The sequence below is a fragment of the Cibotium barometz genome, chromosome 2 (genome assembly GCF_041138505.1).
Source record: "Cibotium barometz isolate CiBa-2024 chromosome 2, ASM4113850v1, whole genome shotgun sequence".
Classification (NCBI taxonomy): Eukaryota; Viridiplantae; Streptophyta; class Polypodiopsida; order Cyatheales; family Cibotiaceae; genus Cibotium; species Cibotium barometz.
The window spans coordinates 43,164,090-43,186,616 of record NC_141047.1 but is presented as its reverse complement, the minus strand read 5'-3'; the positions used below and the strand labels follow the sequence as shown (position 1 = coordinate 43,186,616).

The 22,527-nt window shown below is 46.2% G+C and overlaps 1 protein-coding gene across 6 annotated transcripts in view; it reads left to right on the top strand.

Moving 5' to 3' along the window:
* LOC147641101 (pentatricopeptide repeat-containing protein At4g18975, chloroplastic-like) overlaps positions 1-20,488 on the top strand; it is a 44,890-nt gene extending 24,402 nt beyond the window's left edge. For 5 of the 6 annotated variants that reach the window (XM_086818082.1, XM_086818073.1, XM_086818066.1 and 2 more), the window contains 3 exons: positions 19,274-19,475; positions 19,603-19,833; positions 20,108-20,488. In XM_086818082.1, the coding sequence (XP_086674208.1) occupies positions 19,274-19,475; positions 19,603-19,721 (321 nt within the window). In that variant the 3' untranslated portion in view covers positions 19,722-19,833; positions 20,108-20,488. The remainder of the gene's footprint in view (positions 1-19,273; positions 19,476-19,602; positions 19,834-20,107) is intronic. The other variant, XM_086818089.1, reaches the window with a different exon arrangement.
* Positions 20,489-22,527: the final 2,039 nt, after the last annotated feature.

The following is a 22,527-nucleotide window of genomic DNA, read 5'->3' as shown; positions in this document are numbered from 1 at the left end:
TGACAGTGAGTACAAGAGTATATGGCTAGAGTGGTAATCATCCTAGGAGCTCTAGCATGGGTCTCTGCCGGATGGCGTGGATATCTGCCATAGTGACATGCCTGGTCGGACGAGCCCGATGCCTCGTAATGATGCTCTGAATCCTCCGGTGTAGGCACAGTCTCCGATGTGAGGATCCGCGAGCCCTCGGGCGTCTGGATCTGCCCAACTGGATAGCTCTCTCAACTAGAGTCCCACGGGGTGCCCACTGCTGGGCTGTTGGCTGTGTCCCCTCCCGGGTAGTCCCTCTAAAGAAGTCAGTAATTGTCTATGTGTGGACTCCCTGCCAGTCGGGCGTCTGCTCCTGATAATGGACTCTCTGAGCCTGCGGATCTCCAGGAGATAAAAACCCAAGCATCGCTGATCACAATAGTCCATGACTCTAGCCAGTGGTCCAAATCCCCCTTTGAAAAGGCAATGGTAGTGCCCTCAAATCTCATAATATGCTGTGCAGCGACAGATGTAGTGCTCCTTCGTCTCTGGCTCTATCCAACAAATCTGACAAATCCTGTCCCTTGGAGGTATGCCTCTAAATCTGCCTGTCTCTATCTCTAACTGATGTGAAGAGGTGCGGATTTGCCCAATGGCACACCTCAATCCATGAGACAGATGGATATCCATGTAGCTCGGTCTAAGTATAAAGCCATCCCTAGTGGTGCGGAGAAGATGGAACAAAGCCATCTTCATCCCCAACTCCTGTGAGGGCTCTAGCCATGTCCTCCTAGTGTCCAACTGAATGAGGTCCTGTTGTCTGATGACTTTTTTTTACTAATCTCAGAATGTGTCAAGGTGAGATAGGGTGTCTCCAGAGAGTACTGGAAGGGTGGAAGTCTGTCTAAACTGAACCCATGGAGCTCAAACCAGGATGCTATCTGCGCATACCAACATGAAGTGTCTCCCTCCATGGCTAGCTGTTGAGAGGACTCTAAAGCAAGTTGTGCATACCGGTGTCGGGGAAGCTCCCAGGTGCTATGAAAGAAGGACATTGATCTGGCCGACTACGATCGGTGGTGCTCCCATCTCAGCTCTGATAATCTCATTTGATACCGAGGCCGTAGCCCGAATTTTCCTGGAGATCATGGACACAAGTGGTCTCTCCATCGATCTCCATCCATCGTATGTGTCCTGATCGACTGTGACGATCTAGGCTAGGCCCCCAGTTCTGTACTGCATATAGCATAGCCGATGTGACCAGCGTGTCAAAAAGCCACAGCTTAGTGCGTGGCTCCTGAAACTGTACCTGTGAGCACATCCTCTCTAGACCTCCTAGTGCTGCATATCCTATAGTCAATCTGGCCTCTGCTGCCCCCCTCATGGAAAATGTGGGCCCAGTGAACACCACTCCAAGATATGTGTATGAGTCAACATACTCCACTGTCTCCTGCCCATATGTGAAAATAGGCGCTGATCTCCAGACCCACTGGACCCACTGAGCTGTGGTATTAAACACCATAACCCTTGTCTTACCAAGGTTAATTGAGAGCCCACTGTCCTGTGCATAAGCATGTAAAGTATCCAAGTGCCTCTGCATACCCTCTGGTGAGTCTGCAATAAGCACAATATCATCAGCATATAAGAGCAGAGGTATCCAAGTGCCAGCCAACTGGGCTCCTGTGTCCCCTCGTGTCCCAATATAATAAGAGATCTCATCAATGTATAGTCCAAATAGAGTCGGAGAGAGCGGGCAATATAACACAATAACACCGCACTGAGCCGGAACGGCCGGCCCCCTGTAGGAACTTCTTTATTCACATAGAAGCTTTTACAAGATACCAAGGTGCAGGTGCATACAGCGCCGGATTTTCCACAAGCTTCCTCAACAAGCACTTGCACAGGAATCAAAGCACAAACTGCTCCAAGAGCCAATAGGAATGAATAGCCCGATGCGAAGCGGTGTCAAACCCAACGCTGCCAAAACAGCCCTGAAGAGGCTCTCAAACAGGTACACAGTCCTTGATTCCTCCAAACACAGCCTGTGAACCAATGCCCAGAAGGGAGTGGTGAAGAGAGAAGAAGAAATGGCCCAGCTGTTGTACCACTGTACAACCTGAGCAAAAAGGGGAGAGAAGACCCGCTTGGCCACTGTACCACTGCATGGCCTGCCACTGTACTTCGGCAAGTCCACGATCCACAAAGATCTCCGAAGATCTGTGCAAAGATAGTTCAAAAACAGCCCGCAAAACTGTTCTCAAAATCTGGTCCAAATCTGCCGTCAAGGCTGGCCGGTTACGCTTCATACGTGTGGCCTGTACTGTCCCTGTACGACTGTACGGATAGGCCCTGTTGGCGGCTGAATCTCTATACGATCAATCAAGAGAGAACCTGCTGTACTTGCTGCACGGCCAGGGTATGGATAGCACAATAAGAATCCCCGCCTGCCAACATTGAACCGCCCACTGCTGAGAACAGTCTGCTGCCCATTTGTGTGACCAGCGATTTGCTGTATGGCATGCACCCAAAAGAGAAAATCTGCCGGTCTACTCTCGCCTAGGAGAGAAGAACTGATGCCCACCTTGTTGTACGGACGGCGCTCAGGAGAGAAGGAGAGGGACAGAGAGATAATCTGGCCACTGCCCACTGTATGGCCAGCAACTACCCCCTTCTGTACGGCCAGCAAACTGGCAAGAAAGCAAGGAAAAGCTGCCGCCTGCTGAAGACTGGGTGAAGAGGTAGCAAACAGAACCTGAACGGCCAGCGCATCTGCTGCCGAAGGTCCTGTATGGCCATGAAAACAGAGAAAAAGCGTGCCCGTCCGCTCTCGCCTAGAAGAGAAGGGACTGCTGCCCACTGTACGGACAACGCTCAGGAGAGAAGGAGAAGGAGAGGGAGAAATGAAATGAAATCTTCAAAAGGCCAAAGTGACCTATGAGACCAAAGTTACAACCATGTGACATCTGATACACTGTCTGGAAAAGAAAAGAAGAACTGAAGGTAAGTATCTAGTCCTACAATACATCAGTAGGGAGCATCCGGAAGCAGCAACTAGGGAGAGTGGGAAGCTAATGCTACTAGTCAAGATGGGGTGCATGAGTACATGGATACATGAATACATGAATATGGGGGACTACAAAAGTGACAGTGAGTACAACAGTATATGCTTGGAGTGGTAATCATCCTAGGAGCTCTAGCATGGGTCTCTACCGGATGGGGTGGATATCTGCCATAGTGAGATGCCTGGTCAGACGAGGCCGATGCCTCGTAATGATGCTCTGAATGCTCTGGTATAGGCACCGTCTATGATGTGAGGATCTGCGAACACTCGGGCGTCTGGATCTGCCCAACTGGATAGCTCTCTCAACTAGAGTCCCACGGGGTGCCCACTGCTTGGCTGTTGGCTGTCCCCCCTCCCGGGTAGTCCCTCTAAAGAAATCAGTAATTTGTCTATGTGTGGACTCCTTGCCAGTCGGGCGTCTGCTCTTGTTAATGGACTCTCTGAGCCTGCGGATCTCCAGGAGATAAAAACCCAAGCATCGCTGATCACAGTAGTCCATGACTCTAGCCAGTGGTCCAAATCCCTCTTTGAAAAGGCAATGGTAGTGCCCTCGAATCTCATAATATGCTGTGCAGCGACAGATGTAGTGCTCCTTCGTCTCTGGCTCTATCCAACAAATCTGACAAATCCTGTCCCTTGGAGGTATGCCTCTAAATCTGCGTGTCTCTATCTCTAACTCATGTGAAGAGGTGCGGATCTGCCCAATGTTACACCGCAATCCATGAGACAGATGGGTATCCGTGTAGCTCGGTCTAAGTATAAAGCCATCCCTAGTGGTGCGGAGAAGATGGAAGAAAGCCATCTTCATCCCCAACTCGTGTAAGGGCTCTAGCCATGTCCTCCTAGTGTCCAACTGAATGAGGTCCTGTTGTCTGATGACTCTTTTTTACTAATCTCAGAATGTGTCAAGGTGAGAGAGGTGTCTCCAGAGAGTACTGGAAGGGTGGAAGTCTGTCTAAACTGAACCCATGGAGCTCAAACCAGGATGCTATCTACGCATACCAACATGAAGTGTCTCCCTCCATGGCTAGCTGATGAGAGGACTCTAAAGCAAGTTGTGCATACCGGTGTCGGGGAAGCTCCTAGGTGCTATGAATGAAGGACATTGATCTGGCAAGAGCCTCGACTACGATCGGTCGTGCTCCCATCTCAGCTCTGATAATCTCATTTGATACCGAGGCCGTAGCCCGAATTTTCTTGGAGATCATGGACACAAGTGGTCTCTCCATCGATCTCCATCCATCGTATGTGTCCTGATCGACTGTGACGATCTAGGCTAGTCCCCCAGATCTGTACTCCATATAGCATAGCCGATGTGACCAGCGTGTCAAAAGCCACAGCTTAGTGCGTGGCTCCTGAAACTGTACCTGTGAGCACATCCTCTCTAGACCTCCTAGTGCTGCATATCCTCTAGTCAATCTGGCCTCTGCTGCCCCCCTCATGGAAAATGTGGGTCCAGTGAACACCACTCCAAGATATGTGTATGAGTCAACATACTCCACTGTCTCCTGCCCATATGTGAAAATAGGCGCTGATCTCCAGACCCACTGGACCCAGTGAGCTGTAGTATTAAACACCATAACCCTGGTCTTACCAAGGTTAATTGAGAACCCACTGTCTTGTGCATAAGCATTTAAAGTATCCAAGTGCCTCTGCATACCCTCTGGTGAGTCTGCAATAAGCACAAAGGCCTTGTGGAAATCCACAAAATCCTCCTCCCTTGTGCTCTGCGCTCCTCAATGATAGCCCTGAGGCTAAAGATATGATCCAAAGTAGAGAATCTCCTCCGAAACCGGCCTGTCCCTGAGCTTGGACCCCTTGTCTCTCTGCCTATCTGCACAACTCCTGCTCAAGAATAGAGGCATATAGCTTCGCTAGCGAGTGACCAATCATAATGGTGCGGTAGTTAGTCGGCAGGCTCGGATCTCCAGACTTGAGTACCAGCACAATCGTGGAAGTACTCCAAGTCCCAGGAAACCCCTCACACATGGCTCTATTAAACATGAGAGCTAGCAAGTCTGCAATCATATCTCTAGCATGTATGAAACGCTCGGCTACAATGCCCTCATGATCCTGTGCCCTCCCTGTATGCAATCTGTTGATGGCCCTCCTCACCATCTCTGCTGTGAAGAAGGTAGAAGTGGGTGGACAAGGCTTTGGAGGGTTCGGTAGTGGTGGCTGCTTTGGTACTGTGTAGAGGGAGGTTGCATACTCGCCCCTGTCAGAATATGCAGCAGAAATGATAACCAAACTTGGGTTGACAAGAGCAAGTAGAATGCAAAAAATGGACAGCACAAGAAACACAAAGAGATAGGTGTGTAAACTCTTCTCTATACACAAGATCCCGCAAATAACTGAATGACACAATGGTGGGGGGGCATGGGGCCTATTTATATGCCCCATGCATGCAGTCGGCCTGCTGTAAAAAGCTCTCCACGACTGCATACAGCAATCGGCCAGCAGTAAATGGCCTCCACGACTGTAGGAGCAAGTCGGCCAGCCACCAGCACCTCCACGATTGCTGAATATGCAGTCGGCCAGCTACTAGGTGCTCCTGCAAACCATCTGGCATCCATCCACACCATGGAAAAAATGGGAAAAATAGGGAAAAATACGGGGCTTGTAAATTCATGTCCTGTAAATCGCCTTCAAATAGAAATATGCCAGATAAGCCTTCACACATGTTCTGTGACAAAATTTGGCTTTACATAGGCGTCTTCCATCTTGTGGCTTTGTTGCTCTTGTGGAAAAATCCCCATTCACACCTTGGTTCTACCTAGTGTATAAAACACTGGTTGAGACGGGTGAGGGACCAAATGGTGACAGCAAGGGTGGGTGGAGGGTCTCGCACAACGCGGACTAAGCAAGGGTGGCGCGTAGTAGATAGAGGCCGAGGATCGCACCCAGCGTGGACTGGGTAAGGGCGGCATGGCGCAGACAGAGTGGAGGGCTTGTGCGCGGCGTGCGAGCAGAGGGAGAAAGTGCAGGGGCCTGTGCAAGCTAGATAGCCTCAGCAATGGTTGGACAACAGTGCAGAGGGTGGCCAGATTTGGGCCAGCAAGCGGTGTGAAAAGTGCTACCAAACAGTTTTACTTTTCAGCTCATGGTGTATTTTTCTACAGGCCAACCCTCGTTTATACCAGCCAACCAGCACCTAAAGGGTCTATAAATAGCACTGCATAAGAATTCATTCAGTCATCTCATAATTCACAAAGGGTTGCTATATTCCAAGGGCCAGGATAGCCAAGGGGAGTGCTAGAGCCAAGGTGAAGAGTGAAAGTCAAGAACAGATCATCAGATAGATTTGCGTTATTGTATGTCATTCTAATAAAGCAAATACACCTTTCATGGTGGGGGCCCTGTAGAGGGTATTCGGGACCCAATACTATGTTCGACTCCCCCTCTCTCTCCCCCCACAGGTACCTAAGGCTTGCCTTGGACAGCTAGCACTTGAGGGCCACTCTGGAGTATGTTTCGGGTGAGGTAGGTCCGGAGCAACTCGTGGAGGGTCCACAAGATCCACTATATCGGTGTCCTCCACCTCCTCAAACCGAGCCTCCACACTCCAGCGTGTCTGACGCCCTCGGCCCCCGGCCGTCGGCCACGATTACCTCATCAGCTCCGGATCTAGGACATGCTCCACCACCATCAAGCTACCTTTCCATGTGACATAGCTGAGGGAGACTTCTCGGCCATACACATTAGCCCCATGCTTGATATTTTGGAGAGTGGTATACCATCTACTCGGAGCTGATGTGTCACGATTGTGACTTAGTTCATTATACACAGTCTCCTTATGGTTACAGGTACTGAAGTGACATGATTACAGAGGACCCCCTACACTCGGATGGTCACGACTATTCGCTCTAGAGACATGCCTCTTCATCAAGAGCCACACTCCTTCGACGATTTGCAGCTATTCGTCCAAAGGATGTGTGTCTTCGCCTAGAGTCATGACTTTGGTCATGGGATGTGTCTTTTCATTCGTGTCTCTTAGACTCCTATATAAGGAGCCTGTTGTATCACAGTTTCAATCAATCAATCAAACATCTGTGTTCGAGTCTACTTTCAGTTTCAGTCTTAAATACACAGATAGTGGATGAAATACTAAGTAATAACAATAATCCTCACAGTGGTATCAGAGCAAAATTTTTTCCCGGGCCTACGGTTGTGAGCCTCTCACCCTCTCTGCTCTACTCCCCTACCCGGTGTTGTATGGAAGAAGCAGAGCGATGGTGGACTTGGTGTGAATCCTTGCTTGCAGTAATGTAAACAAGCACACAAGGTCTCACACCCATATACACGTATTGTGTGTATAGCAGAGAGGGACCCCTTGCTGTATTTCCGGAATACCCTCCCTCCCTGCTGACCTGTGGTGTTCGGAGTTCGCAACATGGCAGGAACTGCCCCTTTCGCTGCTGAATATGGAGCCCCCCCCTCTCTTCGCCTTGGTTGCTGCCAACCTGCGCTCTTGTTTGCTGAGAATGGCTGCCGGTTGTGAGCCTCCTTAATACATGCAGCGACTGCTGGTGGCACACTGTTCGAAGAGGCGCACCCTCCAGTCGGCGATGTGATCCAGCCTTCGAAGCGGCGCATCCTTCCAGTCGGCGAAGCGTCAACCTTTCAACAACAAAAAAAAAACAATACATTACATTAATACGTGCATTGCCACGTGGATCTAAAAAAAAAAAAAACCAATAGCCTTATGATTTAAGGCTTATACTAAGCCTTATTACACGTGGCTCTACCAGCCACGTAAAGCAGCCAGCACCTAACGGCCAGCGCCAGCGCAAGGAAGCCCGCCAGCGCAAGGAAACCCAGCCGCCGACCAGCGCAAAAAAAAAAGGGGCCAACGACAGCATGTGGCTTCATCTGCGAATTCTGCCAGCCACTTCCCAGGTTCGCTCTCTCTCCTCCAGCGTTCTTAGGTTCGCTCTCTCTCCTCCAGCGCTGGCCCATCTGCAAGTACCATCCTGCGCGCGCAATGGCAGACGAAGTTTTCGATGTGCCAGTTCCGTATCTCTCGTATGTAGACGAGGTTCCCAAAGACGAACTGCCGGCGAATCCTCTCCCTTCACAGGAGATTATTGTCATCCCAGATTCGCCCTTGTCGGAGCCAGAGGTGATCATTATTCCCGATTCCCCGACCCAGAGCCCGAACCTGTTCCAAAGGCAGTACCCGTCCCAAAACCTGCTCCGACGCCCGAACCAGTTCCCGCACCAGTTCCAATTCCTGCACCACAGGCATCACATTTGCCCCAGGATTATCTGAGTGCCGGATAGATGCGGTGAACACTGTTATGATCAAGAGATGGTCTCCATATTGATGGCTATAAACAAATCCTTGGAGCAACAAAATGCACAACAACAAGCTGCATTCCAGCGGTTTGAAGCCATGTTCCATCAACAACCAAAAGCTCGTATCGATGAGCTTCAACATGTTTCTCAACAAAAATTCTTTCACCTTAAGCATGGTTCTTCAGAGACAACCAGACACAAAGTATCTTCGTGCGAGCAACGCAAGCCTCAACATGGATATTCTTGGAAATGTTACGGTTCTAAGCAACCAACTTCTTATTGGAATCATCAGCAACAGAAGCAGCAACATGAAGCTTCCAAAGGATCACATCTTGGAAAGAAATCAGCCATATCAAGATGGGCTTACTTAGTGGCACGTGTGTCCGACCCTAGTCGAGTACTCGGTCGTGAACGCTGCGACGTTGGACAAGTTTCCCCTCGCGAGCAATGCCCTACATTCAAGTCCTTGCAAGCTGTTGGTAGCAGTGTTGAAGACTTACTTATTCTCACGTTGTGCAAGAGGATCCTTGAGAGGTCTAAGAGGTGCAAACAACCTCAACCTCCCCCTTCTACATTGGAAGCCTTAATACCTGCTCTGAGAAAGCTGAAGATTCAGAAGATTCTTGTACATGTGTGACAAATACAATGTCCACAACTCCTTTTCTTGCTGTGACCCAGGCAGAAGCAATAGCCTCGTCACCGCCCGTGCAAAACGGAGTCTTTGCCTCTGACCAGATACTTGACGCCGTGGGGAATGATGATTCTTCTTCAAAAATGAAGACTCCAATCCTTACCTTCAGTGGTGCGAAGGATAAATCAGACGCAGACTCTTGCAGCATCACTTCAGTCGTTGCAAATGAATCTTTGAACATAACTTGTCCCGAGAACAACTTTCTAAGCAAAGAAAACCATATGGAAGATATTTCTTATTCATCTACGACAACCCTTGAAGACATCCGTGTTACTGACAAGCCAATGGAATCCCTTTTAGATTTCCAAATGATGGTCACTAACCAAATGCAAAGTTTGGTGACACAATCCTTGATATTGGAGACTCACTACAGTTTGCTTATGGTTTCTCTGAAGGCAAATGAAGATTCAACCTTTTCTTGCACAAAGCTCGAAGTTACCAATGATGTTAACAAAAGTTCTACTCAAGTTACAGATATGATTCTCATGCTTTTGGTAAAGATGAGACAAGTTGCAGATGCAATTAATATTCAGTTTGGTATATACAAGATTGTTATGGTCAACAATAATGCCATGACATGGGATCTAGCAGCTAGAGCTTTGGATGCAGAAGCAATTCAATCATTTCCCTTCTTCCAGAGTCTCAACAACTACCCCTGGGTTTTATTTTAAATGGGAGGGAATGTCACGATTGTGACTTAGTTCATTATACACAGTCTCCTTATGGTTACAGATACTGAAGTGACATGATTACAGAGGACCCCACACTCGGATGGTCACGACTATTCGCTCTAGAGACATGCCTCTTCATCAAGAGCCACACTCCTTCGACGACTGGTCACACCCCTTCGCTCTAAGGTTGCAACTCTTCACCCAATGGTTGTAGCTATTCGTCCAAAGGATGTGTCTCTTCACCTAGAGTCATGACTATTGGTCATGGGATGTGTCTTTTCATTCGTGTCTCTTGGACTCCTATATAAGGAGCCTGTTGTATCACAGTTTCAATCAATCAATCAAACATCTGTGTTCGAGTCTACTTTCAGTTTTAGTCTTAAATACACAGATAGTGGATGAAATACTAAGTAATAACAGTAATCCTCACATGATGTTGCTGTCATGTTTCTATACTCTTGGTATTCCATGATGAATTTCCATGGACAATTTTGTATCACCCCAGTGAGATAGCTATGTTTATGTTTTCTTTTCTGTTTTATTTTCCATTCCATGATGAGATATGGCATGGACATTATTGTATCACTTTGGTCTCATTGGCCCATTGGGTCTTTTGTAGACGCTTAATCTCTCTCTCTCTCTCTCTCTCTGCACATCTCTCTATGTTGTGCGTTATCCTCATCGTCATGAATGATTGTTGAATTCTGAACATTGAAGTTAGCGATTCTATCCACCAAGCTTCCACATGTTACACCACGTGTGAATCTTTTTCACTCCATCTGACACCGAAATGAGGGACCTGGAACAATAGACCAACACTTAAAATATTAGACAGAGCATGGAAACAAAGCGGAAGAACCATGAACAGGAGTTAGACATAGATCTGCATAGCATGCTTGTACTACCCCTTCAGCATATAGAGATGCATCTTGCCTTAGCACTCCATCCACATCCATAGCAGCTATAAAACGCGAATTTTATAAAAAATACTCGACGGGACGTTTTTTTGGATAAAAAACGTCCTTTTGAAAAAAAACGTGAGGTTTTTTTTTTAAATTAAAAAATTTGCCAGGCTAACGTTTAACGTTATGCCTGGGCTTTTTTGTGATACGCGTGCGCTCTGCTGCTTCCCGAACCTGCACGCCCAAGTTCACGTTCGCTTCCTCCTGCCGCCCCCTTTCTCCGGTACGGTACCCGGTACGTTACTCTCTCTCTCTCTCTCTCTCTCTCTCTCTCTCTCTCTCTCATTCATCTCCGCTCGTTCGCCCCTGCTCGCCGCTCCTCCCTTCGTTCGCCGTTCGCTTTCTCGCTGTGCTGGCCGCTGGCACGGTACTCCCTGTCTCTCTCACATCTGTTCGGTCGGGCCCGTCCCCCCACCCACCCTTGCTCAGGCCCCCAAGGCAGCAACATAACTCTCTCTCTCTCTCTCTCTCTCTCTCTCTCTCTCTCTCTCGTCTCAATACATATTACATACACACTCACACACGCATACTTATTACTACCTACAGGCTACGCAGGTGGTGGCACTCGTGTGAGACACAACATGGGGAGAAAGAAATTAGCGGTATGGGGATGAAGTGATCGAGAACAAGGCCGACAAAAATTGGCGGTGCAAGCATTGCAACATTGTCTACACCGGCAGTGCACCGCGTGTTAGAGCTCACCTTCTCCACATTACTGGCCAGGGAGTTGATGTGTGTCCCAGCGACATTCTCGATGATGTCATTCAAAAATTGGGTGAAGATCCAAGTGTTGTTCGTGCCAGAAAGAGAGCCCGAGTTGAGGTTCAAGGTACGGCACCTTCCATCATAGATTTCTCCCAGACTTCACCACAACAGGATGTTCCCGCATCATCAGTTGCCGGTTCTTCTCGAGCTCTAGCCTCTTTTCATCCACATAGCGGTGGTGCACATCCATCTTTCACCCCAAGCCCTCCACCTCCAAATGTGCCAAAGAAGTCTCTTCAACAAAGTTGGGCCAAAATCAAGCATGAGAATGCAAGACGAAGAGTTCGGCAATACTTCTTCGAGTGCAATGTGCCCTTTGACCATGCTCGCAAGCCGGCTTTTCTACACATGCTTAGTGCGGTGGCGGATGCGGGGCCCACATTCAAGCCTCCATCATATGAGATTCTTTGCACCAAAGAATTGAAGGCAGAGGTCATGGACATTGAGAAGGAGCTAGCACCAATACGGGCGGCATGGGCAAGGTATGGGTGTACTATTATGTGTGACGGGTGGTCGGACACCAAACGCCGTCCTCTCTTAAATATCCTTGTCTCTTGTTGTCTCGGCACCATGTTCTTGACTGTCATAGATGGCTCCGAGGAGGCACATACAGCTGAATTTATCTATGGGCATCTAAAGGCAGCAATAGAACAAGTGGGAAGCGAGAATGTGGTTGCGGTAGTCACAGATAATGCATCCAATTGCAAGGCTGCCGGCGCACTAGTGGAGAGAGACTATCCACAAATCAGTTGGGTTCCTTGTGCTTCGCATTCGATTGATCTTCTAATTGAAGATGTGGGAGCCATACCATGGGTGGCGGATGTGGTGAAGAAGGCTGAGTTTATGGTAAACTATGTGACAAGAAAGCAACGAGCTCTTGGTATCTATCGGGCAAATTGTGAGACGGAGCTCGTAAAGCCTTCAAGTACCCGCTTTGCCTACCTCTTCATTGTCCTCCAAAAATTGGTAAAATGTCGACGTGGTTTGCGGCGTATGATTACGGATGACAGATGGATTTCATGGGATGGTAGCCGCACCGAAAAGGGCAAAAGATTTGAGGATCTCATCTATGAGGCAGTCTTTTGGCATGATGCGGAGTGCATTGTAGCATTCATGGAGCCATTGATCGCAGCACTACGCCTTAGCGACTCGGAGGGATGCACCATGGGCCTCATCTATGCGTTCATGGAGAAGGTGGGCGCGGCCTTCAATGCAAGCAACCTCTTTGATGATAATAGGTATGTTACTTGCAAGTTGTAGGATGTAAGTCGTTCTTTGCTTTTGACTCTTGAGTCTTTTTTCATATAATGTATTCTAGATTTCAATTTATTGTCTTTTGTTCTAAACTTCTATGTCAAAAGGATGGATGAAATCAAGGAGATATGGCAAACACGATGGGATTGGTTTCATCGTCCAATTCATGCTGTGAGCCACATCTTGCATCCACTTTGGAGACAAGATGCTCAGAGACATGATCGCGAGCTAAATGTGGGATGGAGAGAGTACACCACCAAAGTGGAGAGAGACCCAATAACGCAAGATCTTCTCGAGACCCAGCTTCTTCGGTTTTGCGACATGCATGATGTTGATTTTGGCTCACCACGAGCTAGTCTTCGAGATGCCCAGCTTAAACCTGTTAGTTGGTGGGAGAAGTATGGTGGTGACTGTGCCGAGCTACAGCGCATTGCTATGAGGGTTCTCTCACAAGATTGCTCCTCCGGCGCTTGTGAGAGAAATTGGAGCTTGTTTGCGGCCATACACACAAAGAAAAGAAATTGCTTGTTGCCTGCACAATTAAAGCGTCTTGTCTTTGTCAATTCCAATCTGAAGCTTCTTCGAAAGAGGGAAAAAATGAAAGCAATCAATGAGATCAATCCCGACACTTTCAAGGTTGAGATTCGCATGGAGGAGCTAGTGCACCGTCGTGACGAAGAAGATGAAGTGTGGGCTTTCCTTGCAGCAGAGAGAGCCTCTTTTGCACATCAGACTCGCACGAGGACCGGCACCATAGGCAGGGACAGAGGCAGGGATAGAGGCAGAGGCAGGGGCAGAGGTAGAGCCAGGGGCAGGGGCCTTGAGACAGAGGCAGGGGCAGAGGCAGAGGCAGGGACAGAGGCAGAGCCCGAGCGAGAGGGAGAGGCCAGCATTAGTGAGGAGGATGAGCATGACCGTGACCATGGTGGGGATGATTCTAGCTCAGAGTCCGAGTCTTGACTCTGATGAATGACTCATGAGTCACATTTTGTATGCCACATTCCAGTATCTACAGACTAGTGGCTCATTTTTATCATTTATGTATGACATATGTTCATTGTTATTATGTTGCAGCTTCGTCCTTATTTATGTTAGGATTCAGGATTCAAGATTCCCATTTTGTGATTTTAGATTCATGAGTACTCAGTACATTTCATGATTATCTTGTATTCTCTAATCTCTTTAAGCATGATAATGATTCATAACTCAAGTCTCTCCTTGTCTTTCAAAATTAAAGTTTAAAGTTTAAACGTTCATAAGTTCATAAGTTATAACTCCAGTCTTGAGTCTTAAAGTTCAACACTTCAAGTTTCAACTTTAAACATGTATGTGACATGTCTCGACCAAATGTAATTAAACTAGTGTTTTTTATTTAAAAAAAAACGGCGTTTTTTATTTTGGCCCCGCGAAAAAGACGTATAATACGCGTATTACACTTTGCCGTATTATACGTCCCGTCCCGTACCTAGCTGCTATGTCCACATCCCCATCCCCCTTTATATTGTTTGTATATGGGCTCCACCGATCCATGATGATTCACAGTAGTATCCAGACACATGCACACTTTTTCTTTTCTTTCTTTTTCTTTTTCTTCCGACGATCGGAAGAACACAGTTGTATTATTTTTTGTCTCATAGGCCGACTTTGGCCTCTCGTAGACGTTAATATCTCTCTCTCTCTCTCTCTCTCTCTCTCTCTCTCTCTCTCTCTGGCATGTACAACCTGCAAATGTAGGGCTGCCCATGGCCAAAGGACAACAACTGTCCTATGGCTTTAAGAGCTTCCCTTGCCTTGAGAAATAAGAAAAGAGCAAAAAGCAAGGGAAAAAAATAAAAGTCGACCTAGATGAGACTCACCCTTGAAGCTCTCAATAGTAAAGAAACCCTAATAAAGAGCCGACCATAAGCAAGTACATGGTGCGAGAAAGGCATGAATGTGATGCTTTATTTTATATGCTTTCTTTCATATGCTTGTTTGTTCTCTGTTTCTTTTTTTGTTTTGTTTTGTTTTATGCTGCTACGATTAGGAAGGAGCGATAGGGTTTCCCCTTCCACGAGGCTTCACTCACCAAGGCAACTACCCTTCCATGAGTTCATGCGATACTTACTAGGGTTACAACCTTCCATGAATGAATCCATCCACAGTTGGCGTACACACAGTCCCCTGCCAACGAGATGTTAGATCACATGACCCTTGGGCGTAGACATAAGTCCCTTGCCAACAAAGCGTCATGTCCACTCTACCACATGCACTCCATGTCGGTACTCAGAACATACACTTTGGAGGAGAGATGGGCTTAAGTTCACAAAACCACATGCACTCTGTGTTGGTACTCTGACCACACACCTTTAGGTGGGCTCAAGTTCACTCTACCGCGTGCAATTCATGGTGGTATCCTGATCACAGACCTGGAAGGGAGAGGTGGGCTCGAGTGTAGAACATAAGATGAGAATGAGTCACATGCATAAATATCCTGGTTCTCCATAAACATGTCAACAACAGATAGTTTTACAGGCATTTCAGTCGCCAATATTTTTACAGGCATTTAGGCCGCCAATAGAAATCCATAGAAAAATCCTCGATCCATGAGTTTCATAAGTCCACTGCATTCCAAATAAAGGGGAGTCAAAAACATACTCCATCCAAGTAAAAGGAGCCAAAGAACTGTATATAAAGCCCAAGAATTACCAAGCCAATGATAACCATGTAGATGCGACAAAGCATCGTATATGTATAAATCCTCGAACAAAGATATGCTAGAAACTTTGTCCATAGTCCTTGGACATATCCATAAGAAAAACCATATAAACCAGGCTTTTCAACCATAATGTTTACCTGAAATAGTTCAAGGCAAACAAACAACACACAATTGTCCTTGTACAAGCATACAAGGGTCAAGTATCCAAAAACACTTACAAAAATTTGCAAAAAGCAGAACTCAAAGTATACTTAGCTTTTCTTGCCAGGTTCGTCATGAAGCCAAAAGAAATAGCTCCTCAGCATACGCAAAAGATATGTTGAGAGAGAGCTCCATATAGCTTGCTCATAAAGTTGATTTATAATCCACAATAATCCTTATGGAAAGAGTGATGAACACGGGCACATAAACAAACTCCATATTCTGAGGATAAAATGTGTGAATCCATAAATCCTTAGACCAAGCTGTCTACTGCTCATGCTCCTGACAGCTTCCATAAGCTCAATAGCAAAACTGTTGGTCAGTGTAGTCTCCACTTCTGATCTTCTCTCTTTCTCATTGTTGGAAGGAAGCCTCTTGCTTCCGAGAAAGCCTTTGTTGTGATACCGTCGAAATCAGGGACCCAGAACAATAAACCAACACTTAAAATATTAGACAGAGCATGGAAACACATCGGAAGAACCATAAACAATACAATAACACTGCATTGAGCCGGAACGGTCGCACCCCCCCTAGGAACTTTTTTATTGAGAGAGAAGCTTTTACAATAAACCAAGGTGCAGGTGCATATAGCACCGGATTTTCCACAAAGCATCAGCAAATCTCTTGCCCATATACCTATCCTATGCCAAGATACAAACACAGCATGAAAAGCTATCCGAAAACTGTCCCAAAACAGTCCCATGAATCAGCTTACAAACAGTCCATAAATCAGCCCGGTACGGAGCCAAAAATAGCCCTGAAACAGAACCTCAAATCAGCCCCTGAAAAGCTCTCAAAACTGTCCCAAACTTCCTCCAAAATAGCCCCAAATCAGCCCATAACAAGGCGAGAACTGTTGGCAGCTGTCACATGTGTGGGTACTGCTGCTGCTGGATGGCCAGCTCCTGAGAGAAAGAACGGACACTGCTGTACCAGCTGTACGGTCCGCGTACAGAGGAGATGGAGAGATGCTGTATGGCCAGTGCAAGAAAGGAGAGAGAGAGGGAAAGCTACAGTCGGCCAAGAGGATGAGCGCTTGTTGATCAAAAACAGCCCCTAGCTAAATAGAGTTGACTAGCTCAATAATAGTTGTTCTTTTCGTTTTAGCCCAAAATAGCTGAACTTGGCCAAAAATATCAACTTTATGCTTTTCTTGGCTTGATGCCCAAGTTTCAGCCCAAAATATCAACTTTTTGTGCTTTTCCCAAGCTTGTAGCCCAAGTTTGCTTTAGGCGCCTCCCGTGTCCACATATACATGCCCAAAATAATAATAAGTCTGGCCCGTTCTTAATGATGTGTGAACACATAGACTTATAAACATTATAAGTCACTTTATTGATAAAAATCCCATGGTGCTCATGTTGCATAGCCATCTTTCAAGCCAAACTTTGCTAGTTAATGCTCCAGCTTTCTTCTGTGGAAAATCCCCATTCACATCTTAGTTCTTCTCAGCGTGTTTAACACTGCTCAAGACTGGTGAAGGGACCAAATGGTGACACCATCACTTTGTTTGAGGTCTGTGCCGTTGACCACATTCCAGACGCCATCTCTCATCATTAGGAGACACATCTTCATTTGCCATGTTGGGAAGTTGCTCCCATTGAATTTTTCGATTTGCCAGGCGAGCTTTGTTGGTCTCCTGAAGTGGGTAATTATTAGACATATGCACCTAATGAATGGGAAGTCCCAAAAAATTGTTGAAGTCAATGACTGTGGCACTTCAAGCACATACGTCGTCGAGAAAACTGCTGCTAATGTGAGTACTAAAGTTGACGAGAGCACACGGAGAAGGCAACAAATTGGGGCTGTGCAGATGGCGTACTGGTTGAGCAATTGGCAGGTAGAGGTAGAAGACCAAGCGGTAGTGGAAACCGGTGGGTGGGAGCAGGAACCGGAGGGAGGCGATGGGTGGTTGGACACGGCAGTTACCTGTGCAGTGGAGGCGCTACCCGGGCGGAGGTGGCAAACTGTCCACTAGCCACACCAGTTGGATGGAGTTGGAACGCTGTCCACTAGGTATGCCGGCTTGGTGGAGTGGAGCAAGCGGAGGTGTTTCCTTGGGCACTAGAAGCGGTGGTGATGGACCCAGAGCCGGGAGAGGTTGCACTGCAGCGAGGTTGTGGAGAGGCTCTGCTACCATGTTGACTGTGCATGGTGGGGAGTGGTATTGCTGTGCAGACAGTGAGGTAGGTGAGATGCGAGAGAGAGAAAGAGAGAGATGACTTTTGCTATGGTGACTGTCACACTAATGGAAAGCTAATACATGACTTTCCTTGCACCCTGATTTCTATCCTTGAATGCCTTTATGTCTGTTGGAGTGGCATTCTCTTTATACAACTTTGGAGGCTTCTCATTGTCTCCTTCGACATAGTCCCAAAATCTTTTACCCATAAGGAAATTGGTCATTCTAAACTTCCAAGCATGGAAGTTGTTCTTATCCAGCTTTTCACTGACAATCTGATTGATTCCGTCACTATAGATGTTTTCCTGCAACAATCAAAAAATTGCAACATACAATTTCTGTATGCAACGTGTAACACAACAATATCTTCTGTGGCTACTGCATGAGTACTTCAATATAACGTGTAGGTCACTAAATTTGACCAAAGTACATGTACATACACCCGATGTGCAGAGTAAACATGATGAAATGAAAGAGAGCATATGTGGCACGACTCAATTAGATACTTCATTGATAATAATCTTGCACCAAGTACATGTCCTTATGTACATTTACAATCTTTATCTTTTGACCCAAACAAATCACACTAACAAACACAAACATGACACAGGTCACACTTATCTTATCTAGATATAAGGGGGTGTTGACACTGTTCACACACACTTGCACATGAATAAGTTTACACATACACAACCCCTTTTAGAGGCTGCTCACACATTAGTCTGCGAATCATAACAAAATCGGCAGTTAAGATTGTGTTGAAAGTGGATGTGCGTGAAATGTAGATTGAATGAAGGGGAAAGTGGAAATAGGAGGATTTGGTGTGGGTGTTACATGGGAACAAGATATGGTGAAGGTGAGGTAGGTTTAGTTCACCTACAGAGGCCAAAGATGCATGGGGCTTTTCTTGCTCGAGATGCGCCCCCACCGAGAGGCACTGCTGAGGTTGTAGAGAGGGATGCAGGTGCTATGTGATACCACCCAAGCAGCCATTACTTATTTCTTTGGCTCCTACGGTATGACAGTTCGCACTCCGAGGGTACAGCCAGCTCATGGAAGCCTTTTGGACACTAGGGGAGAGTACTCTCCTCCCCCGACGGGTGCTCACCACACATGGAATCCTCAAAGAGAGAGAGCACAGATTCTTCAGATAGCTAGACACCCTCGAGCCCTGAGATCTGGACCCTCCTCCGGGGGCGTTGTTTTTTGGGATACTGGGCTTTTTTACTTTCATGTTTTGTTGACACTCAGTATACTCATGGATTACATGTGCTACCTTTTGGTGTCATAGACCCTTTGGGTCTTTAATAGACGTTAATAAATCTCTCTCTCTCTCTCTCTCTCTCTCTCCCCCCCCCCCCCCCCCCAAAAAAAAGAAAGTTCCTTATCCCACACAATTCTTTCATAGAAAGGCCTTCCAAGTTGCATCATCTTGCTATTCCCTTCAATATGTTTTTTTATGTCCATAATATTGAGGTTTTTTCAAGCCTATAACCTGAATTATATGCCCTTTGCAAAAGGTATTTGAACAGATGGAAATGCTTAGAATGAAACCAGACAAAGATACATTGGAAATGGTCAAAGAAGCATATAGACAGCTAGGACTGCCAGACAAGCAAGGTGAACTTATTGAAAAATATCCTCCAGCTTGGAAGTATTACACCTTCAAAGGAAAGACAATAAAAGTTCGACCAAGGCAACCGGTTAAAGCTTCCATAGCTGGTTAGTAAGCAGGTCTTCTTATTGACATTGTTGTCTTTGCTCTGAAAAGAAAGGTCATACATTTAAATTAAGTTGATTTTTTTGGGTACAATTTTTGGTGTGCTAACTGATGACCCTTGATTTGCAGACAAGCCCGGTGTGGAAACTTTACAAGGCAATGGTCCAGACATTGAGAGTGAGAGTGTGATAGATTCAACCATGCGTGCAATGACTTCTTCTCACATCGGTGGGACAGTGGAACTCTGATACATGCCTTTGTTTTTGGCCAGTTCTTGAACAGACTGATTGCTGTGGTTAACAAGAAGAGCCATCGTTGTTGTCTTGGAACAATGCAACGAGTCCAAGCTTTGCAGAACTGGTTAGTTTTGTTTCCTTTTTCAAAAATTTCCTCCTCTCTCAGTAGTCTTTCTTATTGTTATACATGAAGGTTCAATCGTCTTATGCCATTGTCCATGTATGTGTATTCACAAGGATGAGCACACTTGCAAGCATGGCTCTTGGGGCTCCCCAGAGGTCCATGCAGAGGCATGCTCAAGCACTTGTATGCACATACACGTACATTTGAAGAAGATTTTATTTGCATTTGCATGTCAGTGTGGCACTGAGACTCATGTCAAATATGGGCGTTGCAGGTGTTTCGGCATTATGGATGTTTCACATGTTTTGGTTTTTCATGCGAAGTTTTGAAGATTAATCAGAGCTTATAACAGATCTCAAATGCTCTATAAAATACTTTTTGTCACAAAGTGAGGCCTACTAAGGCAAACATGGAGGAGCTAGTACTTGAAGAGAGCACGGGTTGCATTATGAAAATCTAGAGAGTTATAGGAAAGTAAGCATTGAAATGCAATGAGAGAGAATGATTTCTTTTTTCTTGAAAGAGGAGGAGAACAATGAGTCGAGACTCTTCCATGACTCCAGCAAAGAGTCTCTCTTAAAGATGTAATGTGGGCTAAGACCCATTTTTTGTTCATGTGTGACATGGGCTATATAAATCAAGAATCATCCATCAGTGTTCCTCCCGACCTCTTCTGCTAAATCCTTTTAGTTTTCATCTCCCAGCTGTTTTGGTTTGAAAATCCCAGCATGTGCTACCAGCCTCTAAATATCTTGCCCACTTTCTGCCCTGCCCACTGCTACTGCCACTGCCATTGTTGTACTTCATCAAGTCCATTCTCCGGACCAGCTAAATACTCCGTAATGTGTTGGTACTGGGTTTTGAATTGTGCCTCATTTATTACTACTAAGCTAATAATCATTTCATCCTTAATTATATAAAATGTCCACTCTCTCTCTCTCTCATATAATGCTCCACTGTTGCACACAGTAATCTGCTGCTAGAGGCCATCGGATGATGACAGGCAGATGAAATGCCCAAAGCTCAGCAGAAGAGACCATCCTCCATGCAAATCACTAGAACCCTCTCGTTGGGAGCAAAAGAACATTTCAATTTCTGGTGATTATGAGTTTGGATCTCCCTCATGTAAAGTCACCAGACAAGGTCTTGAAAGGGCTATGCAACCTTATCAGGGTTTGCATATCATGCCTTCGTTGTCCATCAGCTTCTTCTCAACTTACCTCATAGTCTTTATCTATTTTTTAATTTCATAATGCTGTGAATCTTCCACCACAATACTCGCACTTACCATCTTATGGGCAGTTTCTTCGCTTTGAGAACTTCAACGTATATCTATATATCTCTCTCTCTCTCCACAAACTAGAGAAATTTTTTTGTGTTACCAAGGATGGGTTCATGGAGAAACGTAGTTATCTCTATAGAGACATCCCATGACATGAGGATTGCCATTGGTCAAGTGAGCAGTCGTCCCAGTGCCTTGGGATAGAGACAAGGAGAGCTGAGGGCATACCTCGAGAGGAGCAGATATGCAGACTATGCAGGACTTTAAAGATGGAGATAGAGGAGCATTATGTGTTCAGATATGCAATTTACAATGAAAAACAAGGGAGCTTTTGTCTTCTCTTCAAAGAGGGGCTCAGTACTATGTCACATGTTATGCTTTGCAAAAATTAGAGGTGTTTGGGCATGTACTTGCTAGAGCTGTGTTGCCATAGAGGCTTTAACGAGGATAGGACACATGCTAGGGAGCAGGGTCAGCTGGATACCGTCCAAACACCTAGTACTGACTTTTTGAACTCCATTGGATGTCATGTGCATGCCAAATGCGGGATGCTCATGGACATTGTTCTCTGCTGCAGCCATCTAAAATGGAAGATCCGAAGGCAAGACATCCACCAATGGATGGGACACAAGTTGTGTCCCATCCATTGGTGGATGTCTTGGGCACCTTTAGGTGCCTTTTGGGTGGTCAAAACTACCCCAATCGATCTGGCCAACTTGTGTCCCATCCATTGGTGGAAAACGGGCTGGCCAACTTGTGTCCCATCCATTAGTGGAAAAAGGACTGGCCAACTAGCACACGACTTCATCAAATTCTTATATAAAGGCAAGTCGAGGGTCATTTGAATAGCATTGTGTGAGAAGATCAATAAATTTTGCATCTTAAACTCACATGCTATGGAGAAATGGATCGAGAGATATAACTTGGTGAAGGTTAAAAGAGACCAAGCTCGTTTAAGTTTTAGAAGGAGTTGAACATCTCGCACACTACCATACCCAACATAACTTGCACTTTTTCTAGACTTTCCTTCTAATAAATGGCTTGAGCAAACCATACTACAAGCTAAACACAATGGTGAATCAATAAGTGATGAGGAGGAGGAGCTTGCATGTGGTTGTGATTTCTATGTATGTGAGTTAGAGATATCTACGCATTGTCTTTTATGTTGTGCTTTCATGAATTTATACAATAAAAGTACTTATTTATTAAGCTTACAGTATCATAAGTTTGGGGCAATTTGGTCATGCGGACGTCATGTGAGATCCCTGTCCCTACTACGCAATGGATTCGGGGTGCTAGCAGCAGAAGTAGCACTTCTTGCGCGGGGCTGGCAGGGTCCCACACACAGGGCCTCGTCCCCCCCCACGGATATCCGGACAAGAGACTAATCCGTCAGTTTTTCCAAAACCGAA